This window comes from Glycine max, chromosome 11, assembly GCF_000004515.6.
Source record: "Glycine max cultivar Williams 82 chromosome 11, Glycine_max_v4.0, whole genome shotgun sequence".
Taxonomy (NCBI): domain Eukaryota; kingdom Viridiplantae; phylum Streptophyta; class Magnoliopsida; order Fabales; family Fabaceae; genus Glycine; species Glycine max.
Genome location: NC_038247.2, coordinates 9,970,873 through 9,994,154, shown reverse-complemented (window position 1 = coordinate 9,994,154; position 23,282 = coordinate 9,970,873). Strand labels below are relative to the sequence as shown.

Sequence of the window (23,282 nt, the reverse complement as noted above, 5' to 3'; positions counted from 1 at the left end):
TTAAATTAGAGAATTTAATTTAATAAAATAAATATTTTAGTGGAATATTATTATATTTTTTTGCTAGCACTAAGAATATAATTAATATAAAAAATGGGAGTATTATTTTATAAATGTGAATGTTGTCCATAAAATAAGAATAATATTATATTGTTACATATCAGGATCAGATAATTTGATTAACTATCGTAATTAGTCATGTGATTAATTGTGAATTATTTTTATCTTATATCGGTAAGCTTTTTAAAATAAAAGATATGAGATAATTTTTATTTTTATAAAGATAAAGATTAATGAAATTATTTTAAATAAAATATTTCCTTTTTTCTTTGAAAAGAAATGCTTAAATCCATATCTTTTTAACATTAAAAATAGCCTAAACCAAAGTGTACTAGACACAAACTAAAAAAACCTAGTTTTTGAATTCTTTAGAGTTTCACTCATCAAAGAATTGATAATAGAGATTGGTCTCGAAGTGAATACAGGTAAAGACACAATTGAATAAAAAATTTATTATTTCAATAATGCACATTGGATATATACACAAACCCATTTTTCTCTATTTAGTATTGTTGTATATTTTTTAATGCAAAGTAAATTATAATTTTTCACTCCAAAGTGTTATAAATACTTCTACGTATCAATATCATGTGTCATCCAAATTATTTAAAGGTCGGATTATATAATATAACTATGATTAAAAAATAAAAGTAGTAAAGAGAAGAGAACACACTGAAAATATAGGAAGTTGTTAGATATGATTTACAAATTTAAAAAGCAACTTTAAGGATGTAATAAAAAAATATTTGATGTTAGCAGTACTGTCTTCTTTGTTTCCTTTTTCTTTCATCCCTTACTTTGTATGGTACTGCATCTAATTTAAAATTAAGAGTGATTCTTGTAATTTCCAAAGGTCCAACTAAAGTCCTAGTGATTTTAGTTGGAATTATCTTTCTGGAATTATTCGGAATATGTCTCTTTTTTTCATATAGCAGTGGTATGATTAAATTTGAGAAATAATTATTGAAGATGAAAACAGTATATATATATATATATATATATATATATATATTAATCACAACAAAGGAGATAATTGTATTTAAGTATAAATTATGTTTTTAACTTTAATTTAGTTTTTAAGTTTGTTTTAATCAAGTCTTTCTATCAATTTTTTGTTTATATAAATGCTAAAATGAGTAAAATCCTTATTTTCTTCTAAAAAAATTGGTGCTTTATTATGGATATAGTAAATAATTTTGAGAAAAAACTATAGTATGATTTTCATTTGATAAATTTTGGGTGATAATAAATTTACAATAATATAATAAATTCAATTTGTATGAATTTTAAAAAGAAAATAAAAGTTTGAATTAATTTTTAAAATAAAAAATTGATAGAAAAATTTATTATAATAAAGAAATTAAATGTTATTAAAGATCAACATTTTATATCATTCATGATAAAGAAACGCCTAATAATTAACGAAATTAATCATGTAATTAAATTTAAATTACGTAATCGACTAAATAATTTTGAGAGCATAACTCTGATGTAATGTTGGACAGGTGTATTGGAATAAGACTCAATTAGTATAAAATGAAATATAATATATGTGCTTTGTTCTATCTAATGTAAAAAATATAAAGCGAACGTTTAATTTTAAGAAATGTTATTATATTTTTAGGGAAAAAATTGTAACGATTAGGGATATATTAATTTACACAAATTTAATAATATATCTATTTACAATTACCATTTTAGAATATTTTAAAATTTAATTAATAGTGAAGATATAAGTAAAAGTTAACAATTAATTACAAAATAACTTTTCCTACATATTTATGAAATTTAGGACCATATATTTTAAAACTGATAGAGTGGTTTTTGTTAAAAACACGTCTCTACAAATTTATAATAATCGAGTAAGCTTTTCAATAAAAGTATAAGTCTTAAAAAAGTACTTTTTCTATTTTCTTAAAATGGATATAATATTTTTTAAAATTAAATAAAAAAATAAATTAAGCTTATCCAAACTCATTATTTGTACACACACAAAAAATATCTCATCATTTACCGTACTAAGATATATAGTGTGCCGGAATTCTTATCTGGGTCAACTTCATATATCTTCTAAAACTTTTTGTTTTTTTTTAAAAAAAATTGTTTATTTATCATGTAAAAAAAAAATGAAAGATACCACTTATTAGGGGTCCATGAAAATTATTTATTGAACGCATCTCCGCGCACGAACGTCCGCGTGTAACCAATGGTCCCCCATGCACAACATAGAAATATTTCCCTTTTTCTTCCACTTCCACCAACGCCAATATTCGAAGTACATGTAGCGGTTTTTTTTTAATCATTGAGATTTTGTCTCAGATTTCTGGTGTGGTTAGTGACGAGAGAGAACAAACTAAAATTAATAAGTGGACTTCACATGGGAGATTTTTTTATAGTATGTTAAAGAGCTGAACTATCAAGTATCTATCAGACTATCAGTTATTTTTTACAGAAATTTTGATTGATTTTTCAATTACTCTTTTTTTTTTTTCATTCAGCAAAACTTGAATATTCCAACACTTTGTGTTAGACAACCAAATCTAGCTCTATTTAGAGTAATCTATAGGTTTTTTTTTTTTACACGTACAATATCTGTCGGTGAAGTGTGAATGACTCAACTGAAATCTTGCATTTTATACATTTCAAATGTTGAGAGTGCAATTTTTGGATTGTATTCTACTGAAAAATTCTTGTTTAGTTTCCCTTTGGAATTTTTTCCCCCGTCCTCTGAAAGGTTGGGGATTGAACAAAGTAAGATGGTATTAACAAAAACATAAAAGGGAAAAATACACACACATGCATGTGACTTCATTTTCTTTCAGTTATATACAGTTCGGTATTATTGAATTAGCGTTAATGGCGATAGATATTATTTTCTTTTTACGGGTAAAATAATCAACTTTGTTTAGTGGGCATTTTAAAAGGCAGTAAGGCAGTAATATGGAACAAAATTATAATCACGGACCCCTTCCTAATTACATAAGCCTTCACATCTTAACCTGTGTTTTTTTTTTTTTTACGTTGTCTTAACATGTGTTACTTGGTAGTATATACTATATACATATGTGTGTTTGGGTTAGTATTTGCAAAATTAATTAGTAAAAGTAATTTTAAATTACTGGAATTTATGTTTAAATATTTTTATTTTAAAAATATATATAGTGTTATTTTAACCGAAGATCAAGTTTGAACTCATAATCAATATATTTACCTGAAATGTAAATATAAATATTTATTTAAAATCATATTAGTTAGTATTACGTACAACACATAATTCTGGATGTTTTAATCCAAATAGTCTGCAATGCATCTTTTCAAAATTTAAAATGATAAGGTTACGTTGAAATTTTATGTTTTTTTCTCTTCATATAAATAATATATATATATATATATATATATATATATATATATGAGACTTATTTAATAGTACCTATTAAGAGATAAATAAATATAATATTTAATAAGGCCTATATATCCAGTACATGAAATGAAACAATTTATATTCACTCTTTTACTAGCACGTGGGGTATTTTCCATAGTTATTTAATTTATTAATGATATTTTTTTTAAAATCCACAATAAACTAGTGCTTTTTTTTAAGAAAGAAGAAAGAGTGAAAATGCTTCCTTACCACTACTATGCTAGTATTTCCTAAAGTTAAAATAAATAGTTTATAACGATTTGTCAAAAACTGATTTTGTTATAAATTTTGTAGTTTCTTTAAAAAATAAAAAATATTCACACAACAATTCTGTTTTGGCATTGTGACTAATAAAAACTTGTGCCCACACATAATACTTAAAGGTGGTGGGAAGGCGTTGACAAAAAAAGTAAGACACAATTAGAAAAAGATATGTTTTCTATAAATAAAAAAAGATGAAACGTTGTGTTAAAACTTTACCAATTTATCAAAAAGGCAACAATGTTTGATAATGACTTATATTTTTTAATCAAATAATTTCATATTTAAATTTTAATTTTTATATGAGATAAATTGTGTTAAAAGTAATATATATATACTCTTAATTTTAATGAAGATTAATCATTATTTTTAGTGGAGATTATTTCACATCAATATTATTGTAAAAAAATAAATTTATAAGTGAAGTTTTTTTTACATAAAATTGGAAAAAATATATTTAAGTGCCTTAATTATTTAAATTAATATGCTTCAGAGTATTTGAATAGAAACATAAACATGACCTTAAACTAAATATAGAATTTAAGTTTTATCCTTAAAAACAAAAGATTTAGCCAGATCTAACTTGTGCAAATTCTAGAACAAAACTGCTGCACTCTGATCCGAGTGTATGATAATGCTATCCAAACTCACAAACATTCTATTAAAAGAAAATGCTGATTTCAACCTGAGGGAGACGAGGAAGAAATTATTATAATCTTGAAGATAATGTTTGAAGAATAAGGGATATTAGTTTTAAATTTGAATTATTAGTATAAAAGACAAAAGACGGAATTAAGAATTGAATTACCATAATTTGTTTATTACTAAAACAAGGCAAATTAGACAACCATCCCTGTTATGTTTGGAAATTATAGGGCTGGAAAATGAAATGATAGTTTAATGATTTCATTTTTTTTAGGGCAATTGAATTTGATGATGATGATGATGATGCAGCGGTGGAAGAGTGAGTGAGGCTGGCATTAAAGTCATTTCACCTCGTATACTTCCCATTTTATCAAAACCTACCTTTACTTCTAAATATAGGATTAACTTGTGTTCTTTCTCCCTTCGGAAGCCCCCCTCTGCCACGTTCATCTCCCATTTGGTGGTTCCTTCCCAAAATTGAGGGCATTCTAGTAAAACTCAAAACACCAAATCTGAGAGCTGGATTTATGGCTCTGTTCACTTCTCATTGGCTGCACCTCTTCACAAACTAAATGGAATGCTATTTTATAATCATTTTTCATCTTTTCTCTTGAACCTTCCTTCACCCATCTTCTCCACCACTCCACACAACCTTAAATCCAAACCCAAACCAAACGAAAAACACACACACACACACCCCAAGAGAAGGTACTTTTTTTTTCCTTTTCTTTTTTTTTCTGTTCTGTTACAATTTAGTACTTCACATCCTTTGCTTATCCTCTTCACATGTTTTTGTTGCTTGTCTTGTCCCGTTGAGCTGAGTGATTGATTCACTTTCAGGAACAGAAAAAATGGGTTGCCGTTAGTATCTATGAGTTTCGATGTTATGTATGTGTGAGTGCGATAGCAAGTTAGAAACTACTACAACAACTCATGTTTTTCTTTTTTACTTCTTTTGTTATGTTTTTTTTCCCTTCCTAGCCTATTAATTCGATCTCTTCCTGATTCCGAGGCAACCCAATTCACAGTTGCAAGTTAAATTATTAATCATCTAGATTTGGGGTATGCTTATTTCATTTTTTAGATATCTGGAATTGTTAAGCTGAAAGCTTGGACAAAAGAATTTTCTTTCTTCAGGATTCCGAGAAGTTGGTGTGATCTGATGCGAGTGTTAAGAAGATAATCTGAGGAGAAAAAAGAAAGAAAAAAAAGTTTCATTTTTTTTTTTCAATGGAGTCAGATCTTCAGCAGCACCCTCCCATGTTTTTGGATCACCACCAGCAGCAGATGAATTCAGGGTTGACACGTTACCGATCGGCGCCAAGTTCGTATTTTTCGAGCATCATTGACCATGAGTTCTACGAGCACGTTTTCAATCGACCCTCTAGCCCCGAAACAGAGCGAATGTTGACACGCTTTGTGAATAGTCTTGGTGGGGGTGATGCTGATGCAGAGGATTCACTTGCTACTACTCAGAATCCCCCAACTGTTGTTGCGGTTAAGGAAGAGGTTAATCAGCAACCTCCGGATGTTACATCCATGAATAATGAACCACTTGTTCTCCAACAACAACAGCAGCAGCAGCAACAACAACAACAAAGTAATAATATGTATAATTATGGCTCTTCTGGTACTCAGAATTTTTACCAAAGCACTGGACGACCACCTTTGCCAAACCAGATGAAGACTGGTCATGGAAGTAGTTCTAATCTTATCAGACATGGTAGCTCACCTGCTGGATTGTTTTCAAACATTAACATTGATATTACTGGTATGTCTAATTTCTTTTCCTTTCCTTTTTTTTGGCAATTTTTTTTAATTTCACCTTTTTTTCTTTCCATTAAAAATTTAACACTTTTTTTCTTCAGAGAGAGATTTTATTGTTTCCATCTCGATTTTCTTGTATTTTCTTTCTTTTTTTCTTTTTTAAATCCCCACACGCACACGCAAAGGAAAAATATAATCTTCTCGGAAAAATAACAACATTAATTCTTGTCTGTTCAGGTAGCATAAACAAAATATCTTCAAATTTGTTACTAGTATCCTAGAGACATTTTGCTGTTAGAGATGCAACTAAGGAATTTGTTAAAAGGACAGAAGAAAAAAAATATATATCACAATTTGACATTTCTAAATTCATGGATTTTCGTTACAGAGGACACCAAGGAATTATAGCTATTAAAAAATCCACCGTTAAAAATGTAAAAAAGATTGCATGCAAGTGTATAATAAACTATGTGATTTATTTTTTGTATGTAAGAACATAATGAATCTCCATATTTCTCTAACTCATATTTTATCTATTGATTTTCTATTAATTATAACTTCTTATTTCATTCTATAAATTGAATTTCTTTAAAGGAGTCAAATCCTACTACAATATGACTATGTTCTTGGTAGAATTTGGTGGGAATCCTATCATATTAAAAGAAGAGGTTGGTTGGTTGAGCTAAACATGGGAACAGTGGATAAGGTTAATTGGGTGGTTAAGAAAGAAAGGAAAGTGAGAAAGGTTGCAGATTTGATCTTCATGCTAACAAAACTAACAATTAATATTTGTCGGGAAAAAAAAATGGGAACAGTGCTGAGAATTTCGTGGTTTGGGCTTCATATTTATGCGAATCTTCATTTTTCTTACTCAATGAATAGGTTGTGTTATAATGACGCTATGCAAGCTTGATTGGCAGGCTATGCTGCTGTTGTAAGGGGCATGGGAACTATGGGAGCTGCTGCTAATAACACCAGCGAGGAAGCAAACTTTTCACCAGCAACAAGGATGAAGAATAATGCACCAAACTTCTCTTCAGGACTAATGTCATCAAGGGCTGAAGTTGGAAACAAGAGCAATACACAGAACAATAATGCAGAAAATGAAGGGTTTGCTGAAAGCCAGGGCAATGAGTTTATCCCTGCAGGTTTCCCCGTTGGTCCGTGGAATGATTCTGCAATCATGTCTGACAACGTGACAGGTCTGAAGAGATTTAGAGATGAAGATGTGAAACCATTTTCTGGTGGTTTAAATGCACCTGAAAGTCAGGTAGAGTACCACTGGACCAAGGTAAATATTATTTGGTGTGTAATTTTGAACTGCAATGTCAGTGACATGGTTTTGTTGCATTGTTCAGAATGAAACTGGAGGCCAACAACCTTCTTCTTCTGCTTTGGCTCATCAATTGAGTTTGCCAAATACTTCTGCAGAAATGGCAGCCATTGAGAAGTTTCTGCAGCTCTCAGATTCTGTTCCTTGCAAAATTCGTGCCAAACGGGGCTGTGCCACTCACCCAAGAAGCATTGCAGAGAGGGTATTTTTTTTTATCGGACAAGTATTAGTTTGTTAGAATATTAATTTTATTAACGTAGGAGATAGAACCCGTGACCTTTCTCCTCTTTCCTTCTCACTTAACCATCAAACTCACCTTATATCTTCGGGAGGCGAGAGAGGGTATACTTTGTTCTCTCATATTGTGCATTTTTGATTGGGATTGTTTTTGGAGATATTATTTCTTATTTTTTGAAAACTAGTACTATCTGAGTGATTATTTCTGTAAAATAAGTTGAATTCAAATACACACCTAAGTTTTGTCATGTTATGAGAAAGAAAGATACAAGACATTATAATAGGACCCACCATAATTTGTCTAGGTTCCATCAATAGTTTCTCTCTTGTAACATGACATTGTCCTGTTACTGAAATTATTTCCTTTTCTTTTTTCACTTGTACTTGGTTTCTTCTTGATTCTAAAATAGGCAGCGGAATTTTTCTTAATCATTTTTTATGACTTGGAAAGGACCAAATATTTTACACTGTTGAGTATTTAATCCATGCCTGGACATAATTGGGCAAATTGCAAATTTGTTGGCATCTAAAGTGAAACTTGTTTGTTTAATAGTTATATCTTTGTGTCAACTTCCCTTCAGGTTAGAAGAACTAAAATTAGTGAGCGAATGAGGAAGCTACAAGATCTCGTTCCCAACATGGATAAGGTAATGAAGTTTTTGACTTGTTGCACACTAGCACACACATACGTCACCTTTTAATTATGTGTGAAAAATTGTGGAGGAGGCCTTGACACCAACGTTGTTTTCCTCTCTTTGCAGCAAACAAACACAGCTGACATGTTGGACTTGGCTGTTGAGTACATTAAAGACCTTCAAAACCAAGTTCAGGTATGTTACAAACTCACCTCTCTCTCTCACTCCTCTGTCTTATACTACATCAGACCAGGTGCACAAGTTAAAGAGCCAAAAACAAAAAAGATTTTGTTAGAAAACATAACAGAAAGATCATTTATTACTTTGAAAACTTTTTATTTTTGCAAAACTTAGATACAGTTTCTTAATTACTTTGTTATCTTTTTCTTAAATACTTTGTATCTTTTTTTCTTCTTCGATACCTTGTTCTCTATTTAAAATTGAAGTTTCTCATTAGTAATTTATAAAACATTGAATTATACATGAGTATAGATTAGTAAGGTGAAACTCTAAATATAAAAAATATTTTATAAATGAATCTAAGTTTTGTTAATCATTGTCCTTAGATTATTATTGATTAAAAAATTAGAAAAAAATATTTATTATAAAAATCATAAAAAAGTAATATATATATATATATATATATATATATATATATATATATATATATATATATATATATATGAACAACGCAAATTTACATTTTCAAGTGAAAAAAAATATTTTAGTTGTTTAACTACTGGCATTAAAAATTTTCTTTTCCTAATAGTGAATTATAGTAGTACTTGGTTAGACTCATTTTCTTACTACATATGTTTGTATATAATTGGTTAGACTCTTTCGGACAATCGGGCAAAGTGTACGTGTTCACACAAGAAGCAGCAATAACGCAAAAGGAGGAGGATACCCGCGTCATTACGTGTACAGCTTAGTAATAATTTGGTCTAGAAACTAGTGCACCTTTCCGATAATTATGTAGCCACATCTTCAGCGGTTGTTTGGGAGTGGTTGTGGGAAAATCAGCTTATAAAAGTTGACTTTATATATCATCAAAATCAAAATTTGATGCCACATATTCAAAGCATGGTGTACAAAATTTTCTGATATATTACAAGTCTATTTGCCTTTAATCTTTAGGGGCCCCCATTTTCGGGGATGGAGGATGGGGTGAGGTGGAAAATGGAAATTTTCATTTTTGCTTCTTCAATGTTCAACAATAACGTTTTAAAAAAGGATGTTATGTATGGGTTATTGGGTTTGGTTTCACATTCAATGACATGGGAAACATGGGGGACCGAATTTGTTGGTTATATATACACTTGTATGAGTAGTGTGTTTTACTTTTTATTTTTATTTTTTTGCCCTCATTTTTTTTCAAGAATCTTAAGAGTGTCCCATAAAGCCAATTTGGTGGTGGCTACTCGATCCGTACCCTTTGAGGGATGCTAGCTATCAATCTATCACCAATTTGGATTCGACTATTTGGGTTTTGCAATTCAACATGACGAGGATTCTTTGTCTGCCTAATCTCTAAAAGACTAAAACTAATTTGTTTTTCCATCTTCTTTGTCTTTAATCATTTACTCCTTTCGCCACCACCTCATCCTCTCTCCCTTCATCGCCATCACAATAATAATGAACATTTTGAAGAAAATAATTTGGTTTGGTATACATGGCCATAAAAAGGTAAATGGGTTTCGGCCTTTGGGAGCTAATCTACTTTTGAGAGAGAAAGAGCAGATAGATATGACACAGCTGTAGGCAATGGATGGATGAGTCACTATCCGTAATGGGCCAATTGTGTGGGTCCAAATCCATTTTAGTGAAGACTATGTCATAAATGATGTCACAAAGCAAATGTTGCCCTAAACGTTAAGTAAATGTGTGGGATTGTTTTTGAAGGTACACGCAGCATTTATAGTTAGTTGTCAACAATGAACAGGAGAACAAAGAGTACTCACACTATTCACAGGACACTTCACAAACTATCAATTAGATAATCACTAGCCTAGAAATTAGGGTCCCCAAGATTGGCATGTCCTGAAAATAGTAAGGCTGTGCTTTATAAGATTGGGTTACATTTCATGATTAAGTTAAGTAAACTGCTTTATAAGATATTTAATTTTTCTGTCGTGGATCATAGATCGTGGGAGTTGTTCAACACACTGTGATGTGACTAACATTTGCTCAAAAAAATTTACATATAGAAAGAATCAAACACAAATTATTTCTCTAAATAAATTGTATGAACACAATAACATCTTACACTATTACGTCAAAGTTATTTTTCATTTAAATTGAAACATGCTATTTTTAATGATAATTTATTTTAAAACATGTTTATCTTTATTAGTTGGGTGGGTTAGTGTGCAAAATACATGAATGAATTAAAATATCAGCTAGGTTTGAGTTAGGTTAAAATGGTGGGCTGCCAAATAAACAGCGTTGCTAGAAATAGAAAGGAGAAAAACAAATGGCATTGGCAGCAAGCGAGGCTCACGGAGTGAGGAAGGGACACTACAATGCAATCTGCTGCTGGATGGACTTTATCAACTTTTCGTCTCTGTGGGGACCTGCTAGCAGCAGCTATAGCTACGTCCATTATTATTCGTCTCTTTCAACCTTTTGTTTTGTGGTGAAAACAAATACAGTAGAGGAGAAACAATTAGAAGTATAAAAAAAAAAGAAAAAGAAAGAAGAGAGTAGATATTTCCAAAAAAGAAAAAAGAACGTAGATTTCTAAATCATCTAAAATGAAAATAAAGATACACAAAAGTCAAACCATTCCTCTACTTATTTAATTGTCTGAACGGGAGAATAAAAAATATAATTGCATTAAAGGTTTTTCTTATCTTTATGATATAATGACATAAAATAAAAATAAATAATAGTATTTTGGTAAGACAATTCGTTCCTTTTCTCATCATTTTTCTCCTTAAACTGAAGAGATTAGTGGGGCTGATTCTCACTTCCCTTCAGAATTTTTTTTTTTTGAAGAGGTCAGTCTTTTTGGTATATGTGTCTTTTGTCTTGGTTAATGATCTCTTTCGTGTTTAGCAAAAGAGTGCATTGAAATATGTAATTTTATTATTATTTAAAAAGTATGAAAAAATATAGTAAAAATAATGTATACATGTGCTGAGGGAAAATGGTACGGAAATGCCATTCATTATCCAGATTCACATAAAATGCATAGTTCTGTAAGTCACAAATAGCTTAGGGATCGATTAATTGATATTTTGATATTACATGTTAAGAAATTTTTTTTAAAAAAAATAGCCTGATGCATGAAAAATTGAAATTATAGTATTTAATACATGAAAAAGTATTTTTTTTTTAATATTCTTGTTCAATACCAGTCCACATATATGGAACATCTGAATAGAATATTCTCAAATACATGTAAAGCAAACTATGCTAGTGGTGTATATCTACGGGATTTTGATGTACAAGTCGGTGGAAATTAATGCAAGATATGAATGGGAGATAAAGGTTAATGAGAGTATCTTAAACCGTATAGGATCTATTTATATTACAGTATTTTCTGTTTTCCTAGGTCTTTCACCCTAGTCTCCGCATGTGTTTAGCACCTGCACAGTGGTTTCTCTTGTATTCTTGAAGCTGCTTTTTGTGTGTGATCCTACTTATTGGACATACACATAGGCTTATTTTCCTATGTTGGGCCTAACTTTCTAAAAAGGGGACCAAAACAAGGCAATTATTTTCTGCGCCTCTAATATTACTTCCTACACTTATTTCTAACCTTTTCGAAATGTAAAAATTTACATTTATAAAAGGCTATTCTGAAATATAATTTTACATCCTGAAGTAGATGTTTCCAAAGCTTAAAAGATATAGAGAGCAACATTGGAAGTGCAAGAAGCAATTTCCCCAAAATAATTCATAACGAAGTAGTATTTGTCAATATCTTTTCACACACTGAATTGTATAACCAATAAAATATCCTAGTTTTTCCTTGCCAGCCAACCTTCCTTTGCAGTTCGCAGTTAAAGATTTTATCAAATATTGACAGAAATATGAATAAAAGTAATAAAAATAAAATGATGAAACAACATTGTATATATGAAGCATCCAAAATAACTAGAAATCGACTCAAGACTCAAGAGGGCCTTTAACAGTTTTGATTTAATTTAACATTATTATAAGTTAAATTGACCAATCTACGTACTTTTGGAGAAATTTTTAAAATATTTTTATTATTTAAAGACTGTAAATGATCAATCAAAGCTTTAAAGAAATTGGTTAGATATACCAATGTCCATTACTATTAGTCTAAATATTATGGAGTTTGTTTTCTCTTAAATAAAATCTTAAATTTAAAATTTTTGTATAAAAAATAAATAAGTGTTAGCCGCTAAGAGGAATTTATATTTTATAGTGAGGCCACCCAGTTGGTCTCAGAATATTAGTCAAGGTTCACACTCAAAAGTGACTTCTAGAATCTGGATACTGAATGTGTAACAAAGAAAAAAGGTACTAGATAGATTATGTACGATAAAAAATATATATATTAAAATAAATTGGATAAAAAGACGACCTAGAGTGGAGCGAGAAAGTTGCTCAAATATCCTTCTGTAAGTTTACGTGATTGTTGGCATATAAAATGTCATGCTAATAAAATCTCTAGGAAAGGTGGCGAGAGCATCTTTAATAATAAATTTCATTTTGGGATGATTTTTCTTTTATTTTGCTCTATTTGATAGATCCTAAAACGAGATCTTGAGGTACTTTTTATGATTCTTCAATAAATTTCACTTAAATATATTTTATGAATTATTATTAAATTAAAATTAAGTAATTAATTATAAATATTTTAATTGTGAAGTAATTGATATAAAAATTGAAAATATTAATAATTAAAATTTTTATTTGTGAAATAAAGTTAAACTAGATCTATTAAAAAAACCAGATCTTGAGTTTAAGATTTCAGCCCAAGATTTATTGTTAAAGTGTTAATCATGAAATTTATATTTATTTTCGTTAACAAACATAATCTCATAGTTATAAGAGGACAATTATTCCTTTAGAGACATTTTATCCTCTTTGTAGGTCCTTCATCATGAGTCTATGGGTTAAACTTTTATTAATATCAAAGATCAATCATTAGAACAAATTATAAACAAATGAGTGATGAGTTTTGATAATAATGATTCCAATGATGATTCTAATAGTATTTTGATTATAGTTCTAATAGAGATTTTGATATAATTTTGATAGTAATTTCGATAATAATAAGAATTAGGGATTGAAATAATAAAAGTTTTGAGAAGAAACAAAGATTAAAAAAATAAGGTTTCGAGAAGAAATAAAAATTAAAAAAAAGTAAAAGGGTTTGGAGGAAAATAAAATCTGGAATTGAAATGTTGGTTGAAAATATTATTCTAATCTGTCAATTCGTAAACGTTTTGTGGATTTATGAGCGTCGCTTGGCCTCTGGAGGATATGAAAGTGTTACATGTTCTAACCATTATTACAATAGTACAAATTAGTATTTATAGACAATAATTCTTAACTACATGTAACTTTTCAAATAATTTTCAATCATCATCTTCATCGTTGATGGCTTTATCTTCGATCTTTATCCTTGATGATTTGCATTTTCAATCTCCATCATTGATATCTTTTGGTGTCTTGATACTTTCTATGCCTTGATGTTTTTTAAATTTTTGTTTCTTCTATCATTATATAATTATTCAAAAGATTATATTTTGACACTCAATAAAAATAGTTTATTTAAAGATTATTTTTTAATACTTCATTAAAGATAATTTTTCGATAATAAAAAAATATTGATATTAACATAAAGATACTCATATAACCATGGGCGGTTTCAAGGCCCGGCTACCCTGGGCAATTGCCCAGGCTCTGGCCCAAATTCATTTGGTAAAAGCCGCACCCCTATTTCATAGCCGCAGACTGTGAGCAAAAAATCCCGTGTACACTAAGAATGTCCCAGTATAAATCACCAAAACATTTCAACCCCTTCACTATTGTCATCAAACTGATGCAAGCCACAAACAATAAAACAAAGCCCCTGCTTTTTTTTCGCATGCAATATCCTTATCAACAAAACATCTCTTGGCCAAAAATAGTCATCAAATTAACGAACCCCACATAACTCAAACAACATCAATATTTTGTCACAATAAAAATCAATTTCAAACTCTATCTCTCGTTGGAACATATTCAATCTCGCTAGAATTTAGAAAGGAACCAAGCACCAGAGGGAGCTCTTCGTTATGTTAGAGGAAAGGAACCAAGATTTATGTGTTTAAAAGGAGGGGCAAAGCTTGTCATTTTGAATTTTTACCTAGGACAAAAATTTCATTTAACTCCTCTCCTTTATTGTTCATATATGCTTGCAACTGCTTATTTTTTGCTTCGACTTTTTCTTAAAAAAGTTTAATCAAACATAAAAAAATTACAATGAATAATTATTTTGTTAAGAAAGTTTAACCAAAGTGATTCATTGAATTCTAAGAGTTGCAAGAGGCCTTTTTCTGAGTTTAATTTAAATTGGTTTTACCCTATAGACGTAGGACCAAATTCTTGTACTATTTACGATTAATTCCTATTTCTTATGCTATCCTTGCATATAACCATTCAAACTTGCGGTTTCTTTAAATTTTTGCCCAGGCTTTATAATTTTTCTGGCTCCGCCACTGCATATAACATAGCCACAACTTTGCACTAGAAGCTAGAGCCATAGAACAACTGCATGTTGCTTTGCGCACTGGGATAAGCCTTTATTTATTGATATAAAGCTTCAATTCCTGACATAGCTTCCAATGCCAAAACCTTTTGGCGTACAAGTACAAAACTTAAATTAAAAAGTTGTGACTCTATTGGTCTATCTTGTATGTGACATATTCTAATTCTAATTAATGCCAATGAGCCCAATTTTGCAGTAGTTAAATAGTTTTGTTGGTGATCTTAATGCTTGCTGATATCATTTAACGAATGTTCAAGCTATTCTCGGAAATTTGTTTGGAGATAACTGCTTGAGTAGCTCTTTAGAAAGATGAATTGGCAAGGTAGGTTTACTTTATCACTATATGGGGTGATGACGGCTTTCACATGAATTTTTCTATGATCGAGAGTTGTTTTATTTAGATTTATTTTGACTTCCAAAACACAATTCATTTTGGGGCTTGCTAATTTTCTTGACAAGCATGCTTCATGATTGACTTCGAGAATTTAGTAGTGATTTAATATCTGTCATAATAAAAAAAAAAACAATGCACTTATTTGATGTTTGGTATGCTTAATCATAACTTTAACTGGTGAGTGAATTATCACTTTCTTTATTTACAATTTATATATGTAAACAAATTAATTATTAGATTAAAATTAATTATCATAAAATTTATTATCTAAATTTATATATACATTAAATATACATTAGAAATTTTAGTGTTATATATAGTGACATTAATTATTTTATAATATAATTAACCTAACTATTAGCTCAATTAATTAGAATGTTGTGCTAATAACACAAAAATCAATGTGTTCAATTCCTGCATAGACCATTAATTTTAAAATAATTCGTAATGGGTTTACGAATTCGTAATTCATATCAGCTTCAAGGAAGGATAAAATTGAAATTGTGTTATTGTGCTGGGTGTACCAGCAATTGTGATAGGTGCACAAAGAAAAATCCTAAAAAGTAAAAACGTGGGTTTGAAACCCACCAACTGAGCTATTTTCAACAGAAAGCCTAACATTCTTGCCCTTCTAGATTATTGATGATTCTACATTTTTTTTAGCAAAAAAATATTGTTTGTCGAAAACTAGCTGGCAAAAAGCCTTTCTGATGTTGGATTTTTTTTTTGTATGTAAAAAAATAAGTGTTGTTGCGTTAGTATTTCAGTATTATCTTTTTAATAAAAACATAATAGATATAATAGTATAATAACTCGTCTTATATTTTATTGTGTTTTTTTAATTACTGTTTTTATTGGGAAAAAAAACAGTACTTATATAAAACAACACTTGAGTCTTGTACTCTGTGAAGAGCGGGCTCATTTAAGTAGTTGAAGCATTAGAAAGCGTGGAGTTTACCAATATTACTTGCCTGTAGTCCATGATTTGATTTCACAATCACGCATTTGCAAGACTTAAATGAGACATGATATTGGACTTAAGTATTTATAAATTCATCGTCGTTGAAAATTATTGTTCAACACAGTACTATTCTTATTTCTTGAATCCAGCTTATCACAACAATATCCAGAATTGGTGAATTGTTATTGATTCTTGGCCTTAATTAATTCACACTAATATATTGATCTAGATATTGTCAATTTGATATATGTGTGTTCATGTCATTTGGTTCATACATTACATTTAAGATAATTGAGATTTGAGAGTCATCAGTTAGGATTGGTCACCACTACAGTAGAAACTAACATTAGGTTAAAGTTTGAGGTTCAATGCATTTGTGCATAACATTGACTATATAACCTTGAAGGAAATTTTCATTATACAATCCAAAATTCAATAAGGATATAGTACTAAATCTTTATTCAGGAGATTTCATGAAGAACAAGCTAGCATGAGTGGTGTCCTTTGCTAGCTGCTAACAAGTGTTGCACCTTTTGTTGGTGGTAACTTCCATCAATTGGTGAAGTCAATTAAGTTAGTGCATGTTTGTTTTTGAGTTGGAGTCAATGGAATGCTAACCCAACATCCCCTTTCCTTCTACGTTAATTTGTCTTTAAAAGTGAAAAAAAATCCGTTTAATGCCACTGAAATGGGAAAACAAAAACACCCATAAAATATTTAGATAAAATGATTCGTGTGAAGTTAGTAACTTGAGCAACCACTTGTGTCTTCCTGTGGAATTAGTAAAATTAAGAGACACAACCTATTATAAATTACAAAATAAATAATACAGGATTAATGTCGATACTAGAAAATCATATTTTATATATATATATATATATATATATATATATATATATATATATTCAATTACAAATTATATCAAAAAGTAATTTAATTAATTCAACTACGTATATAAATTATTATAAATCATTCAATACTTATATTTAAATTTTTATAGAAAAAATATTCAATCACAAATTATAATATATAAAAGTTTTTTAACTTTAACAATATTTTTTAAAAAATCATACCTATAAAAAGAAAACTATAATCATTCTCATTCACTTTTTTTTTCTGTCACTTTCACCTCATTTATTCCCGTTTCTCTTCCTTATTTGTTAAATTTGTCACTTTCTCTCTTTATATTTTTACCTTTTTTTCTTTATCTCTTTCCTCCGTCCATTCCTATCAATCCAAAATAAGATTTAGGTTAATAATCACTCCTATTGACAACATTTAAACTTAACTAAACTCTTAAAATTAAAATGATTAAGCGGAAATAAAAATAAATAAATCCCAGAACTCGTACTAACCCGGATGTGCTTGTTTAGATATAAGCTATAAGCTCTTTTGAGAACTTATCTACTGAAAATATAGAGTATATATCTAATATAGAAGGTCTCAAAAGAGCTTATGACTTATATCCAAAATGGCTAGACTTTTTGGCTCGTTAATGGCAAGAGTACCAATATCTTTCTATTTTCTGCAGTTTCTTACCGACCGAATCCATCTAGCCTGGCATATTGACGTAACTCTCTTCAACATTTCAGTCATTAAAAAAAACAATTTTTTATACTATTCAACTTTTCTGTAATTTTCCATCTCTTATTCAACATTTGGCTAATTTCCACAAATGACAAAACCTTACGTACCATACAGTTAATCAAACACCACACACAACACCAATATCTGAAACCCTCTCTGCTAAAACACAAACAATATATTCTTCTTCCTTCCTCCCAAACTGATTTGTGCCAATTGTGATCCTATATGTGTTCCGGTAGCAACAAAATCACACATCTTTAGGAGTCAAAATTAAGGATCATTTAGAAACATTTTTTGTGACGGTTCAAGGCGCGCCTAAGCCGACAATAATTTGGATCACCAGTGTGTCTGCGGAACAATTAATATAATTAACCAAGCTCATGAAGTGAATAATTCAAAGTGTTACAAACATGACCATGGACCGGTTATCACAGAGCAGTTCAGACTCATCATCCACACGAGGAGACCCCAAAGTGTTATCCATAGAGTGTCTCAAGGGAAGTTCCAAAGCCGACGAGTGGACCGGAGACATGCTTCAAACCGGCGACATCGTCGAAGAGCTTCGAATCGGAAACTCTCCGAACGCGCTTATCCGCTTCCAATCGCCTTTCAAAAACGGCAAGAGTGGCGTCAGCAGAATCCTGCAAGACTCTTACAAGAAGAAAGAGACCTCTATCCTCGTTCGGGTTCGCCGAGGACCCCATGAGTTCGCCGAGTTGCAGGCTTGTATCGTTCCCAACGATTCTTCCGGGAAGAAGCACTATGTTCTCCGCTCCATCACTGATCCTAACTACGTTGTTGGGTTCTTGGACCGAACTGAAACCAAGTGTTTCCAACTCCAAGGTAGGTACTCTTGTTCCGTTTTCGTTTATTTTTTTTTACTTCCGATCTCAATATGAAAAAAAAAATACATTTTTTCTGCTATGGAATATAAAAAAGATTTCAACTAATTTATTATCTCTCTGAAATATCATTCATTTGATACAGGAACCCTTCTCTCTATCCCTTCCAGCATTCTCGAATGATTGAGTTCGGTTAATCCTAAGTTGTTTGTTACCCCAGCTAGGTTTCGGGCTTCAATTGTTTAGAGTAATTTAATTATTTAAAACGAGTTCAACGCACCCTTCTGTAAAACTAACTTCTTCATTTTTTCTGTCGGCTATAATGAATTATATTAAAAGCACAAGTAGTGCGAATAAAAACATAGTCATAAAACACAAACGGACTTCCAACTATAGTGCCTATCAAACCAAAAAATTATACAGATCAAATTATCACCTGAGACAAGTGTCTTATAGTGCATCCATCTTCCCTAATCTGAAGCAAATACATAAAGTAAGCACCCACCAAAAGATAATGTATTGAAAAATGACAAGTTATTATTGTAAGAAAATCGGTTCTGGTTGTTAGATTTTTTTGGCTAAATTCTTTTTTCATTTAGAGACAAATAAGGAAACCATAAGAGAAAATAGGTGATTTGAGTCCCCGCGTCGTCTTTGTGATTTCACTGAACGATACCATTGCTTTTGTTGTTCTTTTTATGGTTAAATAGTTATTAGTGTTTACAACTTCGTACTAACGTGAGTGGCACCTCTTCCCGCTTTTATTACACAGATCTAAGCCTTTTGGATTTTACGTTAACTGATATTTGGCACTATACGTTGGGTGGAATTAATATCCATCAAAAGATATTTGAGGCATTAACTTCTCATCTGAAAGCTACAACTTTTGCTAGATTTAGGCATCAAGTTGCGTGATCCTCAAGTCTTCCTTCTGTCAATGATGTCGACATTCAACTCCCCTAATTTCCATTATCATGGTGCACTTTTCGTTATACATCATTTAAAAACCAGGATTTTTCACATCTAGAGTTAGTTTAAAGAAAAGGATGGTAAAAAAGTTGTTTTCGATGTTTACTAATGGCAGTAATTAATATGGAATAATAGATATTGAATTCTTGATACGTATATGATAGACTGATAGTACTCAAAGGATTGACGCAATGATGAAAGTTTATAGGAGTAAAAATGATTTATGGGAGAATTTGTGTTCGATTCTCACTATATGCAAAATTTAGTTGGGCCAAGAGTACGTAACATGAACGAGATTAGTCTATGAATCATTAAGTTGAAAGACACCTGTCAGGACAAAAAAAAAAGACTAATAATCATTAGCATTAATTAGAAACAGTCTAGTTACTCTAGTACAATTTATTAGATATCATTGATACTAGTTTGTTTTGGCTTTTGTTTTAAATTTCCTGGATTTTGTTTGGTCGGCAATAGAAATGCAGTTGTTAACTTTCACTTTACGGTATATGTCTTGATCTAATGTGTAAACAATAACTGCACTTTGCAGCTTCAAGGACCAGCAGGATGGTGAATGCACTAACTAGGACGCGGTTACAGGATGGATATGTCTCGTATCCATGGGAGAGGAGGATGCAGGAGTTGTTATCAGTTCCCAATTCAAGCAATTTTCTTTCAATCTTACTTCTTCCCAAAGTTTCAGATAGGATAGCTTCTCGCTACAATGATGTGGAGGACACACTAGCCAGAGCAAATACGTGGCTGAATGCAACTCAAGCTTCAGGGGTCCCTATTGTCTTTATGAACGTCCAAACAGAGTCCCTACTTACCAAGGTAAATAATGATCAATTCCCTAATTGCATCGAGACACATTCGGTTGTGGCATGCTGGCACAATGAAAATTTACTACTACAATGTTGTTTTCCAACATGTACTTGATGTACACAAACTGATGTTAGGCCTCTCTTATTTTCACACTAAATTTTTTAAGAGTACTAATTCATGAGTCACATGAACTTTTGTTCATTTTATATGATACCAAATTGAATTGTTACACCAGTTCTCCCCCACCCTCTATCCTTACACAAAAAAATAAATAAATCAAATTCCCACTTCAGAGGAAGGCCATTAATTATAAAACATGATTAATTTCTGTGACATCATGTTTAAATTTTGAAATTGGAATTAAGAGTATACTATTTGTCTGGCAGTAGTAGAGGCACTGTTTAAAAGTTACCATATTACAGTCATAGTTTGAGAGTTTAGTAATGGTTTTGTTGCATCATGTGATAACTGGAGTCTCTTCTATTTGTGTGATAGATCTCCGGAGAGACGGCTTCTTCCACTGTAAATGCAGGGTCATTATCCGACGTATCTAACCTTGCAAATGCAAGCCTTTATGGCTTTGAGGATTACCATGGAGTAGACATTGGTGTTGTTAGAGCGGTTCGGCTCTGGTATGCTCCAATCGGCGGGGAGATCTCAATTGAGATAAAACTAAAAGAGGATGACACAAAACTTGGCTTTGCCATTAGTCGCACAGAAGAGGTCTCTCTCTCTTTGAATCAATCTAGCAAGCACTTATATAGTTAAAACAGATTGATACATTGTTTGGTTTTAGGCTTTAAGCTAATAATTTTTTGTATGTGATCAACAGGGTTTTATTTTCATCCAAACAGTTATTGAGGATGACCAAGAAAATGTACCAGCCACACGTTCAGGACTAAGCAATCTGTATAAAGCAGCAAAAGATGCTTCAAAGTTGTTGGTAGTGTCTAATCTTTCAAATCAAAGAGTCCTCCCATGGATGGTTTCTTCAACAGGAGCCATTAGGTGTTATGACACTGTTTCATTGAGCCAGAAACTGTCCTTGCATAGACACACCAAAGTTCCTATTCTCCTTCATGTCTTCCTTTGGGATAGAAAATTGGCTTCAAGTGTAGAAAGTACAAGATTGAGTAACTTGTCTCCCTCAGTGTTGCCATTGCCATTACCACCAGAAGTTCAATTGGCACGCCATCCAAATGAGAACCAAATACAGCCATTGCCCCATGAAGGATCTGATGCAGGTGATGGTTCTCAGCCAATGCAGCTTGAGAGAGACACAGCTGGGGATCTCTCATTCAGATTCAACAACTTCTCCGTGTCCAACAACTGGGTATGATAATGATAGTAGATTAGTAGTATAGTATTATATCAACATCATAGGAACTTTTTTCCATGTTGCTTTTTTTTAGCCTTGTTTTCTTGTTGTACATATAGAATATTATATATTATTACTTCCATCTTCGGGTCTTTTGTAAGAGTTGAGAGCTTGTTTTTGCTTCATTAGACTGTTCACAGAAAAGCAGAATAAAGATTCTAGAATTGCGTTGAAACTTTTGTTTGTCTTTCATCTGAATGTGACTATTGGCTACCACATAAATACCAAACCGAGGAATTTTCTCTTCTCCAGCTACTCACTAGTGACTACTGGTACCACATAAATACCAAGGAATTTTCAAAACAAACAATTAATTATGAAAAAAAAAGTTGGTCTGACGGCGCCTACAATACAACAGCACGCTGTACTCATTAATGAGAATCATGTATCCTGGCTAGTGGCTAGTGGCCAGTGGCCAATAAGAATATCTTTTTCTGAGGTTCTTGTTGTTAATTGTCATATTCTTAGGCTGCCAATGTTTTCTTTAGCGGCTTATCATTATTATCATGACAAGTGCCAACGAGTGTCATAAAAGTATTTTCTAAGGAATTGACAGTAAAAACAAGTTATTGAAAAATGTTATTCATGTATCACACCCTGATATTTAATGCATCTTCAACATAGTAATTTATAATATTCCTTTAATATTGATACTAGCGTCTTCAGAAAACGGTAAAAATAGGAACTGATTGACCAGTGTATGATACTTTTATAAACAAGGTTAAGTTGATCGGTTGGTCTCATACATTTATCAAGGGTCCTTACGTTTTTATTTATTTTTAATTAAGTTCTCATATTTAATTGTGATTATGAGAAATTAATCCTAAATACTTAATTAGAGGTGAAGATAGTGAATAGGTACGTACTTCTAGAATGTGTTTGAACACAATTAAGTTAATGCTAAGAAATTTTAGTAGAGTTTCAATCTCTACATGTAAATTCATTCAAGTATTTTTTCATAAACTTCTCATAATTGTTTGATTTTGCAAAATGTTGAAACTTTGTAAAGAAAAACTGTAACTATTGATTTAGTTGTGCTTACAACATATTTCAACATATTTCAGAAGTTTCAATTTATTGTGTCCATCTCTTATTATTAGTTGTTTACGATTAACATTTCATAATAATAATTAGACGGGAGGATTCAACTAAAAAAGGTTTAGGGTCTCAATTTAAAGAAAAAAAGTTAGGAGACCTAATTGAAAGACCCACAGAATAATTAACCTACAAACTATTT

General features: G+C 31.0%; 2 protein-coding genes across 7 annotated transcripts; both read left to right on the top strand.

Moving 5' to 3' along the window:
• The first annotated feature begins 4,778 nt into the window (after nucleotides 1-4,778).
• Nucleotides 4,779-9,489, top strand: LOC100789855 (transcription factor bHLH122). 6 transcript variants are annotated; one of them, XM_014764022.3, is made up of 8 exons: nucleotides 4,779-5,095; nucleotides 5,228-5,281; nucleotides 5,525-6,158; nucleotides 7,075-7,424; nucleotides 7,513-7,689; nucleotides 8,306-8,371; nucleotides 8,486-8,554; nucleotides 9,194-9,489. In XM_014764022.3, exons 3-8 carry the CDS (start codon nucleotides 5,618-5,620, stop codon nucleotides 9,245-9,247), a joined length of 1,257 nt encoding a protein of 418 aa, XP_014619508.1. In that variant the 5' UTR covers nucleotides 4,779-5,095; nucleotides 5,228-5,281; nucleotides 5,525-5,617; the 3' UTR covers nucleotides 9,248-9,489. The 6 variants fall into 6 exon arrangements, with proteins under 6 accessions (XP_014619508.1, XP_006590957.1, XP_040862651.1 ...); XM_006590894.4 differs by lacking the exon at nucleotides 5,228-5,281 and having other exon boundaries at nucleotides 5,509-6,158; XM_041006717.1 differs by lacking the exon at nucleotides 5,228-5,281 and having other exon boundaries at nucleotides 5,472-6,158.
• An 8,626-nt stretch (nucleotides 9,490-18,115) lies between these two features.
• LOC100788800 (uncharacterized) lies at nucleotides 18,116-22,220 on the top strand. The gene is made up of 4 exons (XM_003537904.5): nucleotides 18,116-18,877; nucleotides 20,393-20,676; nucleotides 21,163-21,390; nucleotides 21,500-22,220. Exons 1-4 carry the CDS (start codon nucleotides 18,445-18,447, stop codon nucleotides 22,004-22,006), a joined length of 1,452 nt encoding a protein of 483 aa, XP_003537952.1. The 5' UTR covers nucleotides 18,116-18,444; the 3' UTR covers nucleotides 22,007-22,220.
• The last annotated feature ends 1,062 nt before the right edge of the window (nucleotides 22,221-23,282 follow it).